The 15,193-nt window shown below is 51.1% G+C and overlaps 1 protein-coding gene across 1 annotated transcript; it reads right to left on the reverse strand.

Annotated features, from left to right (window-relative positions):
- LOC128721229 (putative cyclin-dependent serine/threonine-protein kinase DDB_G0272797/DDB_G0274007) lies at positions 1-15,060 on the reverse strand. Its single transcript, XM_053814963.1, has 2 exons — positions 14,472-15,060; positions 1-19 (listed from the first exon to the last, which is right to left on the reverse strand). The coding sequence occupies exon 1, from the start codon at positions 15,058-15,060 to the stop codon at positions 14,575-14,577; it is 486 nt and encodes a 161-aa protein (XP_053670938.1). The 3' UTR covers positions 1-19; positions 14,472-14,574.
- Between the last annotated feature and the right edge of the window lie 133 nt (positions 15,061-15,193).

A 15,193-nucleotide genomic window follows, 5' to 3' on the forward strand; every position in this document is an offset into this window, starting at 1 on the left:
GGCGATCTGTGCTTGCTGCCTGAAACGAAAGAACAAACCAAAACGGGTTGAAGCTAGTGCGACGAACGTGCCAGAACATCAATCTAACGCTACAGAACACGGGTTGTGAGCTATTTCATATGAGAGATTCTTTCACTCTTTCTGCGTATGGTGCGCTCGGATACATGTTAATGTTCTGCGGGATATGCAGTCCAAATAAATACGACTTCACCAGACATTCATTGAATTCGCAGCTACGAGCAAGATAATTGGAATGAGCAGAAGGAAGAAGAAAAAAAACACGCGATATACAGCGACATGTCGCAGGAACTTGAAAAGCGTACAATGTTGCGGTTAATCAAGGCAACTGGTATGGGTACATCCGTTCGCCTAACAACGAACCCCTTTTCCCGGCACCGGTACCCAAACCCGGTCGTGTCTCATTAATTCAAGCAAATAGCAGGATGTGACTATTATTAACTGACAACCGGCATATCACATTTTGCGCCATTCGCTCGCCGCATTGTCCCCCGGTTGGTCGGACAGATAGCTACCAAACTAATGAAATGGGGCTTCGAATTAAAATTTGCTCCACTGAGCGCCACTATAATGGAACGTTGTCTGAATAAAAAAATACAAACTCTGTCAGTTTCGCTCCGTTCAGGGGAGATTGAATTTGATGAATTTACGTAAGAAAATATCCCTCCCGCACAGTGACGCCGTGTTCCACTCGAGAAAGGGCTTCGCTGGGTGGTTGAATCCTTCACTATCAATCAACAACAACTCCTGGCATGTAAACAAAAGGACACTTGTCGATTCGAGCTCGCTGGGAAGGACGAAGAACGCTGACGGGCGTACACGAGCACTTCAGCTTTTTATCCTCCCAGCCCCCTTTCAGGGAAAATCTCCCTCACTAAAAAGGAGGACCCGAAGTTGGGAAAGCTCGCGCGAACCTCGCTGATTGGTCGCGGGTGGTTTCATGTTTTTCCGTCCCTCAGAAAGCTTACCCTTCTGTCGGTTGGTCGCGATCCTTGGGTCGGGTTGGTGGTGGTGGTTCATGACGATGACGCTGACGATGATGACGGTGTTCGTTGTGTTCGGTGTGTAACACCGGATTCCTTGCCGGATGCCGTGCGAACGTGTGCGCTCCATCGGGGCAGCGAGAGGATCCTCCCGTCAGGATACGATGCGCATGCGTTCGCCACGACAGCACTTCTCAGGATCTTCTTTCCGCCCGGAACGGAACATGACCTCACGCACCGTGTTCGTTTTGTGGTGCACATTTTATTTAGCATTTTTTTCTCCATCAACTGGGAATCGTTGAGGTCATTCCGTACATCAAACCAGGTCTCGCTCACCTAACAACGCCGGGATCGCCGGAACAGACCTCTTGGGACATGTTCTACATCTTCCCGAAATAAGGCTACATGGAGGGATTTACAGGGAATAAACACTCGTTCCCAACGCACGGACCACACATCCTCCCCGAAGGTGGAATAATGGCTATAGACGGGGCCATAAAAGCCTCTTCGAAAACTGAAATTTTCGTTCCACGTCATCCGGTGTGGAGAAAAGCGCGTTTCCGGTTCCGCCTCGTAGCTCGGCGAACCAGTTAATGGAAGGTCCTTCTTTGGTGGGTGTACGCTTCGAGCTGGAGGACACGATTGGGCTCCCTTTCCGGACCTTCTCTGGGCCCTGGAACCCTTTCTGTAAGCGTGTGCAATGTGACTATGGAGCCCGGGATCGAGGGCGCGATATATCGGCGGCCACACCATCATGTTTGTTTTGCTTTCGATGGTTGATGGAATTCTGTGTACCTTTTCCCTCTACTCCAGCGCACACACACACAAACACACACATGTGGTCACCCACCCAACCACCCACCGAGAGGCCGCACACACGTAGCGGCAGCAGGTTATTTGAAACCCCGAAACGCCAGCTACTCTCCCTCTTTCCGATTCGCATCCTTCAAGTCGAACTGCTCCGATGCAGCAAATGAACGCTAGAGGACGAAAAAGGACGAAGGGCCAGACGCTCCGAACCTAAGCTTTCTTCCGCCAGGATGCGCGCACCGACCGAAAGATGACTGTTTCCACCGATCGGTCGTACCTAGCGTGCATTTCCCGCATTTCCCCCGCCATCCATCCGCGGTCGTGGCTCTCGGCGCTATAATATATTGGTTATCAAAAACATATATCAGAACGAAACGATGCCTAGGATAGTGGGTGCACATTTTGATTGCACCCCAGCGTTGCCTGGCGCGAAGGCTGTGGTGCTGCTGATGCTGCACTCACCCACATAAAGGGAAATGGAACGTCGATCTCGCTCTCGCGTGTCGATCTTTCTCTTTCACACCGCAGCGCCAGAGAGCACATTAAGACGGTGTGTCCCGAGACCACCGCGAGAAGGGCTGCATGCGGTATGTGCGTGCGTGTGTGGGTGTGCAAGTGCACCGATGCAATTTCGATTTGCGGAAGCAAACACACATGCATTGAATCCAGCCGCGCACACGCACATCCCAACTCCCTCTACCTCCAAGAGCCTGGCTGCTCAATCGAAGATCGAAGAGGCCTCCTGCAGGAAAGGGAGGCTTTGGCTGGCTGGCTGGCTGGCTGGTTGGAAGAATGGTTTCAATTTCGACACTAACGACAACGATGCCGACGATGGTGGCTTTGGGAGGTGCAGATGGAAGGATTTGTATGTGCCTCAGCGAGCGTATGTGTGTGCACGCGCCTCCATTTCGGCGTGCATGAGATGCGCATCTTCACAGCCCGACGTTTGGGTGGTGTTTTTTGGGGATATCGCGCGTTGCATTACGTGGCCTCTCTCTCTTTCTCTTTAGCTCTTTCTCACACACATACTCTCGTGGATACATTCGAAAATGGGGTAGTTTATCGGGGGGGTGGTGGTGCATACATTTTGGGGTGCACATTTTCTGGGAATTGTTTGTCGCCGAGAGCGCACGCAACCGGATGTGCAGCTGCACATTCAGCAGAGGAAGCCGCACACAAACAAGAGCTCCGTTGCACTCTTGTCGGTTTTGTTTGAGGGAGAAACGCATCGTGCCCAAAAAACCCCATAGGGAGTTTCGATGCACGGTGGTGGAAAATTGGTTCGCGCTAAATACGGCGCCAAAAACAACGGAGTCCGCTGACGGGTTTGTCGAATCCAATGAAATTGAATGTCATCGCTGGCCGAGGAAGAAGCCTCCACAGGGAGTCCAAATTTCGACGGTCGACGACGTGGTGGTCGGGTGCAGTTTCAAAAAAGGGCTTTTAAAACCGAACACGCGACTGTGAGCAATAGAATTAGGCGGAAGCTGTGCACATCGCAGCCATAGAAAGCATTAGAAGCTGGTACGGATGGTGAGATATTACGTCCGAACCAATTTCACTCCATTACCGGCGCACGATGTGGGAGGTGTAAGTGCCGGAACGGTCGGAATGTGCAGGAAACTCCGCTTCGAGCCCATTTCGTGTGGTTTCGATAATCATTGCTCCAAAAAAAAAAAAAACTCCCAAACAACGCGCCGGCCGGGAACAAGGACGAACGGAAACGTGGAGAATTTTTGGTCGCTTTAGCTAGGGGAGGTTTTCCAAGGAAAGCAACACGTACCCGACGCGCCCGAGCCCAATCGGTGAAAGGCTACTGCTGGGTTGGGCTAGGCCGGACTTTGAAAAATGTCCCCCAAAAACGGGAGTCCCTCGAGAGAGCGAAAGGCTAATTGTGGCACATTCCTAGCGCGGCAAATGAAGCCCACTCGGGGTGAAATGAACGTAAGCAGCACGAGAGGGCGCTTGCTGCGGGAAATTGTTGGAAGTTTTCGTCCTTGCCGGCCTTCACCAGCCCCTTTTGTTTCACTTTCCACAGAATGGCGTGGGGGTTCTTTTCCACCGTCATTTCCCGTCGGAAAAACGCAACCTCAAAACTTTCCCGATTCGTGTCCAAATTGTCGCTGGCAGCCACTGAAAGGGAACCCAATTATGAACCACGTCGGAGGGTTGCACGGCATCGGAAAAGCGGGCACAGAGCGTGGTCTCGCGGGAAAGCTTTGGCCGGGGGCCCTAGAGCAAGGCGTGTTACCACTTCAGTACAGCAAACCAACTTCCGGGTAAGGCCCCTCGCAGGCTCGCAATTCGCATAATGGAGCCTGGAATCGTTCCGCCGAAGTGCTTTTATCGATTCGTTCCCACTTAGTACATATATTTATTTACAATTTTCAATCGATCACGTGTCACGCGCATACAACTTCGGTATCATTTTTATCGCTTCGTGGTCTTCGAGGATTTTTCCTTCTCTCAGCTACCCCAAATGGTGTGAGAATTGTGCCCCTTTGCTTCCTTCCTGGCAGGAAGGAAAACGACTACCTTATGCGTTATGCAAGAAAGACCGAATTTCGCGCTACTCCACCGAAAGCCAAGCAATGCGGAGCACTTTTAATAATTTAAATCCACTTCGAGGTTGCTTCCATGCCGAACCACATCGCGATTGAAGCTTCCTACCTTCTAGGTGGTGTGTTTCGCGAAAATGTAGCACATCCTTTGAGTTTATGGAATCGATTTACGTCGCGAAGAGGTTCTTATCGCAGGTTATGGGCATAAAAAGCAGTCCAACCTACACGTGCCTTTCCTTTAATTGTTGTATAACGCTTCCAAAGATGAATGATGGTAATGAAAAAGGAGAATTTTCACCGTAGAATCTAAGGTGAATGGCGCAGTGCAGAAGAGCTCAAAACTATTTCAGAGTAACGCTGCGAAAGATTTACTGCCTGCTTTAAAAGCCATGTCCACCGAGAGGTGGAAAACCCGGATGAATTCCAAGACGGTCCTGGTCGGGAGCAAGGTCTTCAACAAAGGGGAAGCCAGATATGGCTGATGCCACACACAAACACACAAGCACAGAACCATCGGCAACCCAGAAAGCATCACCACACGAAGGATGAGAGGGAGCAATTTATGATTGAACACGAAATGATTAATTACGCCGCTATTTATTTTCATTAGTGCAATCAATTACTTTGTTGAGCTTTGCCGAGCTCAAATTGGCAGGCTGATCCCGGGCTGGTCGTACCCGGTCGGCTGCAAGGGACGAAGCATCCTAGAGCAAAGGATGCAGCATCCGTGGCATCGCAACTGCTGCACCTTTCTAACTTTATATATTTTTCTTTCCTTGCACCACGAGAGGTTCGACTTTTCATTTCTGCCCCAAGCTGCACTCGTTTTTTGTGAGCTCGCTCTACAGTCACCACAAGGGGGGTGCGTTTCTTTTTATGCAAACTCCTACCCCGACCTGGGGGAGAAGGTTTACACTCAATAAAATCACCCGTTTCGCTATTTTGTGTCGCGCACGGAATCAAAATGCTGCACGCGGAAATAGCTGTGGCACAAACATCCTGCATTCTTAGCATAGCCACCCCCTGTGGAGAGGGTGGATGAGTTGTTTTACCGTCAATATTTCAGGGGTGGCTGAAAAACTAACTCAGATGATGGATCGCTCTTGCATTCATTTGTTCTCTTTTTTTTCTCTCCGCCCGTGCGCACGAAACTATTTCGCAAAAATGTTATCTACACATTACGTTGCATCCTTGCTGGCAGGCAGCGCCATTCGGTTACACAGTAGCCGTCGATGGCAGCAGCAAAATGCCATTCCCGGAGTGGCATTTTAACGTCAGCCGAATCTGCTCCATCCCCACTACTGCCCATCTACCTTCAATCCTTTTTTCCCTTCCGAACAGCGAGAAAAGCGGGCTGCAAAATCGATCCCGCAGGATATGCACATACATTTATCATTATTGAAAAGTGCAGATGAGAAAGATTAATCGCTTGCCGGTCCCGGACACCGCGGGCCAGCTGCAAGAAGCTGGGTGGCATGGGAGTTGACGGGTGGCAGGCAAAAAAAAAGTACTACATCACGCCGTAGTTACACCATTAGTACAATCCCTTACAAGCGCCTTTCCCGCGGCAGCCCTCACGTGGCATGCTTTTACCACCGCCGCATAAGCCACATTTGTCTTGTAGAGCGGTAACGGACGATGGCCGATCTTCGGTCCGATGAAGGATGGGAAGGAATTATTATTATTCCGTTCCGTCAGGCGAAAGAGCGATGGAACGAGGGGTGTGTAATCGATGAGTGGGGAGTGTGCGAGGGTGGCTCGATGCCACCCAATAACGACACAAACATGATTTACCCATTTCCAGCCAGCCAGCCAACGATCCATCTATCCGTACGCCGTCATGCGGAGTTTGCGTCGAGTTGCACGGAAACAAAACTTTTCGCCAACTCATTTTTCAGCACACTGGTAATTACTTCAGGCTCCCGTTACGCGCAACACCACCCCCCGGGGGTAGTCACCCATCAGCTAACGCATATGGGGCGCACGAAGAAAAAGGGGTTAGAAACGCTACCCCCTAAGGACGAGCGCCTTTGGGAGTTTCTTATGCCTGTGTCGATCTCTAACGGAGATGGGGTGAATATTCTAATTTATTCCCTCGAGGTGAACACCTGTTCCGCATTAGTGCAGCTTTGGGGGATAGTTCTCGGACTCTTCCGTGGCAGTGTCCATAAACGGTCGAGGATGCTTCTTTTCTCGAATCCGCAACCGAGCCAAACGGTCGAGTTATGGTACGAAGCGTTACATAAGGAGTGCAAAGTTTGTCATTTTATGTGTTTCGCAAATTGCCACCGAAAAACGATAACAAACGAGCACACACATACACCATGGGTTCGTTTTTGCCAGCAGCACACGACCGTTTTTGAGGTGGCGCAAAAAAAACAGGCCATACTTGTCCCATTTCGTTTGCGGACTATTAGTTGTTCGTTTTGGCACTTCGTGCTCAAGGTTGCGCGGTCGGTATAAACGAGTCGTTTATGGTGATGGGACATGAAGATGGCCTCTTGGGTGGGGAGTCAGGGTTACCTTCGGCCCGGAGAGTCTACATTTCGTCGGTCGCGTGACCCTTCAGCAGGAGGACCGCACATGAAACCGAGCCTAGACGTGCCGATAAAAGAAGATGGTGGCGCAAACAAAAGCCAATCCAAATAAGACGCCACGCCAGCATCTAGTGGCGGCATCAGCCTGATCAAAATGCCGTTGTTTAAATAAACATTCGCAAACGGTAAGGCGTGAGAAGCGTCGCCAGCGCAACGGATGGTAGGCACCATTTTAGATCGCGATCGGGAACAATCGGCTTGAAGATCACCTTGTACAGCGTGATGGAATGGTTCGATGGAAGCGTTGCGCTTTGTTTCAGTGATTCTGATTCTCAAAATGGCTTTTATAATTGGAGAGAACTGGCTGGTTGGCTCGATTCTATTGAATAACATTAACCTTTTATCGGTGGCCAATAAAAGATCTAATCTGAAACCTAACAAGATGACGCAGAAAAATCAGTTAACCTACCGCATTATTCACGTATTTCTTGGAATTGTACCTCAAAGCGTCAAGGTTTTTTACTTCTTTCAATAGAAATGGCCTCAAAACCGTTATGATGATCAATCGAACTAAGCAGTACATCTAAATAGTTACTTAACTCAACCTAAAAAAAAAGTTTTTGAACGAACTCCTTGTTATATCTCTCTTCTTTCAACCCCGATCGTAATACGTGTCGCCACATATGTTTACTTTAGCGAAGCGTGTCGCATTACCTATTTACTTATTTACTGCTATCAATGTTTGCTCACTACGTGACTAATGAAATTAGCAGATGGCTGTTGTGAATTCATTTTTTATTGATCGTCTGAGCATTTATTTGCACACAAGTTGCATAAAGATAGGAAGCGAAGTCGAAGTTTGGAAAAAACTCACTCTTCTGAAATTCCCTAACATCCTGCTCAAAACTTTCCAAATGGCTGGCATTTGCGCAATAGGTCTATTCTTTCAAAAGGCATCAAATGTAGGTGTGGGGCGCTGGCATCATATCTTCCCATAAAAAGAGCTCAATTACACAGGTTCGCAATTGGTGTCGCTGCGAACACTGATCATGTCGTTCATAAAAAAGCGTGCCCCAAATATTTTCGACTGCCGAGATCATCGGTCGAGACAGATCGACGTGTTCGAAGTGAAAAAAATATGGCATTTTGCGTTCGCACGCAAGATCGCTCCTTGCCAGCAGTACACACTCGCATCATGCTCCGTACACGGCCGTACAGAAGGCAAGAAATGAACGAAAAAAGAACACAAAACGCCACTATTTATAGAACCGAAAATAGCACAATTTGCAACCGCATCTCATACAGCTTTTTGAGGGTGATCACACATTGCCGCCGAGTGGATGGACGACTGGTGGAACAGTTTCGCGCTCTAGTTGCGCTAATCCAAAACTCGGGCGAGACGATTGCGCCATCCCTAACCAGCAGGCAACGAGCACATTGGGCAAACACAACCATGTATCGAAGGTGAAATAGCAATCCTCTAACCCGAGCGTTGTAGGTACCCACTTTTCGAGAGACTTCTTTTCTTTTCAGGGGAAATGTCAACGTTAGTTGCGCCAGTAGGAATGTTTGAAAATGGCGTCTTAATGCACACACAGCACGATCACGATCGTGTGGGAACGGCCGTGATTTATCGATATATCTTCTTCACGATCAAAACTAATTTTCGACTTCATGAGAAGCTGTATCTTTGTTGGTGCTAGAAGGCTCTCATGGCGATGAAGCCATGCGCAAGATTGGGCATGATAAATTGCTTTCGGTAGATGAGGTTAATGAAACCCAAATCTCAACTTTCCAAGCTTCATTCCAGCACATCTTTACGCTGACCATTTGGTGTGAATGTCTTCCACGAAAGGATCATTGATGATCATCGCAAACCACACGATCATTAGCGTAAATACGCATTCGCCTAAGACGACCCAGGCCCACCGAAAATAATATCCCCACCACTTTCTCAACAGTCCCATATATCTCAGCGGCGATCGTCGTTTCTCTCCTCACGGGAACCCGTCCAGTGTTTTGCGAATTTTGTGAAATTCGCAGCAAAATAGAAAACCGCCATGATTAACTTTGCGAAACGATCGAAACCCTATTCCGTGCTTGCTCTTCTTCCTATCCATATCCGCATTCACTGCGGTGGTTGATGTGGCATTAATTTGCTTTTAATGGCATTAAAAAAAGCAACACAGTGCATCTCTGGAGCGAACCGCGGATGCGATATGGAAACTCTCGTGGCTGGTGGTGGTATAAATTTAGGTTTTTCAAAAGGGCACCGGGCGTAATTTGGAGGTAATTTTATACGCTCATGCAGCCGCTGGCTGGGTCGCAAAAACCAACCCATTGCCGACGTCCAAAATCAACATTAATGTTTGCGAAAATTATTCAAACGGCCCAAGAAAAGCCAATGTAAACAGGCGCCAAATTCATGGACCAGGCTTACGGGGCTCAAAAACCGAGGTGACCTCACGGTTGGTCGAAGGAAAAATTACAACCCAACACCAATGATCGCATCGCTTGCCCAAACGGGGGAAGGTTTTCATCTTCATTGTCCTTTTTTTCTCCATCGTTATCGTAACGCTGCGCAGATGTGTGTTCGGAAAATGTATATAATTCAAAGGCAACCCTTCACCCCCCCCCCCCTCCCACCATCGATGTGCGTTGTCAGCATATATTTATTCCAATTTTCAATGGGCTTTCCATCCCACCACAGACGGCCGGTGGCTTTCGTCCTACCACACGTACATGCACACATCCGGTCAAAACGGCCAAACAGCGCCGCTCGAATTCCCGGCGGCATGCTTCCAATCAGAGCACACAGAATTTCATTAGGAAAATTCCGAATCTCCCTCCCGGAAAAAGCAAAGACCACTGAATCCCGCACGCAGCTCGCACATTTCGATACAAAAACCCGAGCCCCAGCTTCTCGAAGCCGGATTGCGTACACGCACGCAATGGACCGTCGCATCGTAGCAAGGACTTCGCTCCCTTCGACGCTACGATCGTCGACAGACCGGGATTAGGCGGTGTGCGGATTAACGGTCGGCTTTGGGTCGGGGGTGAGATGGGTAAGAAAAATACTTCCCCCTCCCACCACTGTGCTCTGTTCACCCGACGAGGAAAACGGGTCCCTTTCCACGGCAAAGGCAACCCCTTCAAAGAGCCGTGGGAACGACGCGCACGCGACAGCAGGAAACGGCGTGCCAACAAAGAGATAAAACAACACAAAAAAGGACACATCATCTAGAGATGCCAACCCTCGCTCTCCCGCACCTCCCTTCCGTCTCATTTCCGCCCACCTCATCGTGGGAGATGCTACATCTTTTCGTTGGCCTTTGCCTCATCCTGGTGAGGCATCGCAAGTCAGAACGGAGCAAATAGAAAACAGCAAAATCCCAATTTCGTACCACCTGTCAACGGGACGAAACGCTCGCATACACACGCACACATTGGAGCGATTGGGAAAAATTTCCCATAATACATAAAGGATTGAAGTGGAATCCGTCGTCCTCGTCGTCATCGTCGCTGTCGCCGTTCGTCGTGCGCTCTTCCGGAATTATTGATTTTCTGTCATATGACTTTAATGGTTCACGATGCTGCTGCTGCTACTGCTGCTGTTGTTAGTGTGCTTCACCACCCCCGCTATCGAACGACTCTCCCAGTCCTCTTATCGGACCATAAAGATCACCTCCTCTCAATGGGTTTTCCCGCTCGCGCGAGTCCGCGCTCGCTCACTATCTCTCTCTTTCTTTCTCCCACGGCAAGACGTATCGGAAAAGTTCCAGGATCTTCTCTCGAAAACTCCACCGCGCGAATACCCTCCCCTTCTCCCCCTTCTTCCTCCACCACATCACGTCACGGAAGCGAGAGCGTAAGAGCGCGAAGCGAGAGGGAGCAAATTTGTATAAGTTTATCATTAAAAGTTCGGTGCGGTTTGTCGGTGTGTTTGTGCGTCGTCCGGAGCAGGCGTCGGTCAGGGGGTGTTTGCGTTGGGGATGCTACCCTCTCGATGCCACCCCCTCGATTGCATCACCTTCCCAAGGAATGGCATTACAATCAACCGCGTACGAACGTGCGCGGCACCCTTGCGAATTCCACGCAGCGGAAGGAGCCAGTAAATGCAAGCAACAACAAAAGAGGAGCATGACAAAAAAAAACAAGAAAAACATCCCCAACCGACCGCATGCACACACACACGTGTGCTCATGACCACGCGCACGTGTGTGTGTGTGTATCGGTGTGTGTGCGTTGGGCCAACTCCCGAAAGTTTGCAACCGAGAGCTTGCAGCCGAAGTTCAGTTCGCGCGCGCTGCATCACAGGACCTCGGTCTCCTTTCCGCGCGCGCGTACAGAAAGGACATAAGGAAAACCTCGGTTCCGACCCGACGCGACCGACGACGGGCAAACTTGCCCCCTGCCACCCCCCACCCACTCCACACACAAAGAGACCACATCTCGGCATCCAAATACAAGCACACACACACACGCGGATGCACACCCAGGGATACCCGCTGCTCCCTGGCCGCCGGACGTGGAAATGCCGCCGCGTGCCGTCACTGTCGTTCGGTGTCCTTTTTTGGAGTGCGCGCGCGCGCGCACAAGGATCCTTTCCCGCCTTGCTCGCATCGACCGTTGGTCTGTGTTCTTTCCTTCTTCCGGCAGAAGTGCGTATGGGCCACCCACCCACACACAGATACACACGTACGCGCGCGGGTGCCCGTTCACACTCGCGAGACCGACGACTGGTCTTGGTCAGCGCCCGGGGTCGGTCAGCGCACCAGGAAGCGCAGCCCGGAAACGGGAAGTTGGGGTGCATGTGTGTGCGTGCGTGTGCGTGTCGTTGTATGCTGCCACCCCACGCTTGATTGTGTCTGTAACCGGAGAAGAGGTCCTTTCGATGGCACACGCAACCCCCAAGCGGGTTCTCCTCGCTCGGGTCGCTGTTTATTTTCCATCTGAAGGCGCGAAACGGGAAAACCAATCGCCAACAACGGAAGAGGCATGGCAGAGGCCGTTTCGGGTGAAATTTGCTCGGGCTGTGGCTAGCCACCCTCCAGTGACACACACTCCACCCGCCTGTTCTGTTGTCGGCAAACGGGAAGCTTTTATCCTTTATTTTTTACCGGTGGTGCAGAGCCACCAAAACCCACCACCGCTCCGTGGAACCGAGAAAGTTTTTGAAGTAGAACAACATCAACAGCAACAGCACCATCGATGGGCGACCGGAAACGAGAAACCACTGAGCCGTGTGTGTTTGCGTGCCCTTCCACTATCCCGCTGGCCATGCGTGACGTTGTAAAACGTTCGTCCTTTTTGGGTGGGGGTAGTACAGCAATGGAACGAGGCCACCCCCCCTGCTAGGAGTCCTTCGAACAACCAGGTACGATGATGCCATCGAGAGCTGCTGCCACTGGTGCACTCGAATAGGCCAGGTGCACGCACCACACACAGCAAATCCAGTGAGAAGGAGAAAGTGAGCATCGTTAGAAGTTGAAGTACGCACAAGGACTACGCAATATAGCGCCCGTCGCGTCCGTTCTCGCCCCCCGTGGAGCTAGCGCGGCCTGGGCGTTTGCATTAATTGTGCTGGCTCGGCGAACGGCGTTGACCACAACGGTGCTGGATGCATGGTGAGGTCAACTGCATCCTTCCACCAACCCAAAACGGAACCGCAACGCAGCGTTCAATACATACACACCCCGATGGGAGGGTGGGTTGGGTCGTATGGCTCGCGCGAAAACCTGCCTGAGCCCCGGAATAATGGATCCGGATCCCTTCTTTGGCGCTGAGAGGTGCACCGTTCTGTCCGGACGTCGCCAGGACACCGCCGGGCCACGGTTGTGACGGTTTTAATGGTAAACATAATATATTGCAAGTAAATATCGCACGAGATGCGGCACCGGACCGGGAACGAGCGTCTACGGGAAGGTGAAACGCGCACGCACACGCATACAGGCGGACGGAAAATGGGCACATAGGCTGGCTGGGCTGGGTGTCCTGGCAACTCCCGGGACACGTCCCGGGATCGATCGGAAGGTTGAGCCTGATGCCTGCGCCGGTGCATTTTAGATTCTGGTAGGCTCGCAAAACCTCAAACCACACGACCGACGACAACGACGGATGCTGACGATTCTGGTCCACCGGTTCGTCCTATCCCCCGGTGGTGATGGTGTCCGCGAGGCGGGAGGATCTTGCAAAATCAACCATCAAGTATTAACTGCCCGGGCGCCCCAGCAATGGTGGTGATGACGCTGAGATATTGCCGCGCTACCGTTCATGATGATGATGATGATGATGATGATGGTGCAAAATGCAAATAGGAAATTTCCATTCGGTCAGGTATCGGCCACAAGGACACCCCCTCGATTGTCCTCTGTCTATCTCCGCTAGCGACAAAGGTCACCATATCCGGGGATTTCTTCGCCTCCATCAACATCACGGGAACGTATTGAGCGCCTCTGGTTAGAACACCTAATCTTCCACGGCTTTCTCGTGGTTCGCTGCCAATTTGAACGCAAGCTCTGAAACAATAGCGATAGCGATTTCAAACCTCGCGAGTGCGTGTAAACTTGAACACCTTCGGTGACCTCCAGGGGGCGCTTCTAAACCTAACCCGACCACGGTTCAATGGTGGAGCGACAAAAATGGCACCCTATCGCGGATCGTTCCATGCGCGAGCACAATTTCGAGCGCAATCCCAACGCACAAAGCGCGCACAAATCAAACCAGCGGGATAATTAATTCAAATTCGCTGTTACTGAAAACCGTCCCCGGGCATCGTCCGAAGGAAGCGTCATGCATTTGCCTATGTATCCACCACCGGACGAGACGGTGCCCATGCGTGTGTGTGTTTGATTGTATGTGCGCGGGTTTCTAATCAGCAACCCGCATATTATACGGCTGGAATGTGTGGCCGTCTCTAATTGAAGCTTCCACTCGTGATCCGGAGATGGCGGTTCGGATGGAGAGCTCGACCGGGTCTATAATTGCATGCACACACGCTCTCGTGTGTCCACAAATCATTCCCCCTTGCGGTCCCCGCAAATCCCCACCCTACGATCCATCTTTTTATGAGCCTTCACGCTCGGACGCCGGGCGTTGGAAATCCGCAAAACTCCAGAAGCTGGCATGGTATGCACGCAGCAGATGCAACTAAAAACGGAGAGAAGCGAAAGAAGAGGCGAGAAAAATACACCTCACAAACACACGTGACTCGGGTGCGCGGAAAACATGTCACATCATCATGGCGACCGAAATTACGCGGGTCATCCCCAAAATGGCCGACTGTCGTTCGTCGTCGTTGCGGTTGTCCCGCTACTTGAGCCACCCAGCAGACAAGACTAAGCGCACTCTGAAGCCGGAACAGCCGGCAGGTCAGGCAAATAAATAAGCACTGTGGAACTGGGGGGGGGGGGGGACCAAACAAACAAAAAAGAGTTGACAGAATCTAAATGAATTTTCCAACAGCACCAGGGCTACGGCTTGTCAGGCATTTTGCCTGTCCGCGAGACGCAAATGACGCACTCGTTCATACGTTCATATGGTCGGTTTATGTTTTCACGTACCTGGGACTGCCTGAGGAGGACAACGCACGGGAAAATATCGCCAAAAGCCGTTTTTTAGAGGCGCTTTCCCTTTGCCAGCAGCTGCAGGCGGCACCGGAGCGGCCTAGTAGTTGCTTTGGAAGTGATTAAAATCGAATCCGAAAGGATTGCGTTGCGACATCATGGCCGCACTCTGGGCTGCTGCTAGACCGTGGTGATGTTGGCCACTTCCCGAACCGGACGACTGCTGCTGGTGTTGATGTTGCTGCTGCTGCTGCTGCTGCTGGAGTTGCTGTTGCTGAAGTTGCTGCTGTTGCTGCTGATGGTGAAGGTGTTGTTGTTGCTGCTGCTGGTGTTGCTGCTGTTGATGCTGCATTAGCGCCGAGTTGCTCATCATGGTCGCTTGTTGCTGGTGGTGTTGTTGTTGCTGTTGCAAATGGTGTTGTTGCTGGTGATGGTGCTGTTGCTGCTGCTGCTGTTGTTGTTGCTGTTGCAAGAGGTGCTGCTGCTGTTGTTGCGTTTGCTGTTGCTGCTGCTGCTGCTGTTGTTGCTGCAGAAGATTGCCTAGGTTGCTGCCGAACGGCGACTGAAACGATGCCATCGCGTCCATTCCGTGGGTGGACGCGTTGGCGTTTGAGCCGCCGGCGCCATTGTTGCTGCTGCCTGTATTATTGTTGTTGTTGTTGTTGTTGGTACTGTTGCTGCTGCTTGTGGTGCTGGTTGTGTTGCTGCTATGGTGCTGT

The sequence above is a fragment of the Anopheles nili genome, chromosome 2, assembly GCF_943737925.1.
Source record: "Anopheles nili chromosome 2, idAnoNiliSN_F5_01, whole genome shotgun sequence".
NCBI classification, from domain to species: Eukaryota; Metazoa; Arthropoda; class Insecta; order Diptera; family Culicidae; genus Anopheles; species Anopheles nili.

What these genes read in the sequence shown, in the direction of transcription:
- LOC128721229 (XM_053814963.1), bottom strand. Translation starts at nt 15,060, where the DNA reads ATGGACGCGATGGCATCGTTTCAGTCGCCGTTCGGCAGCAACCTAGGC.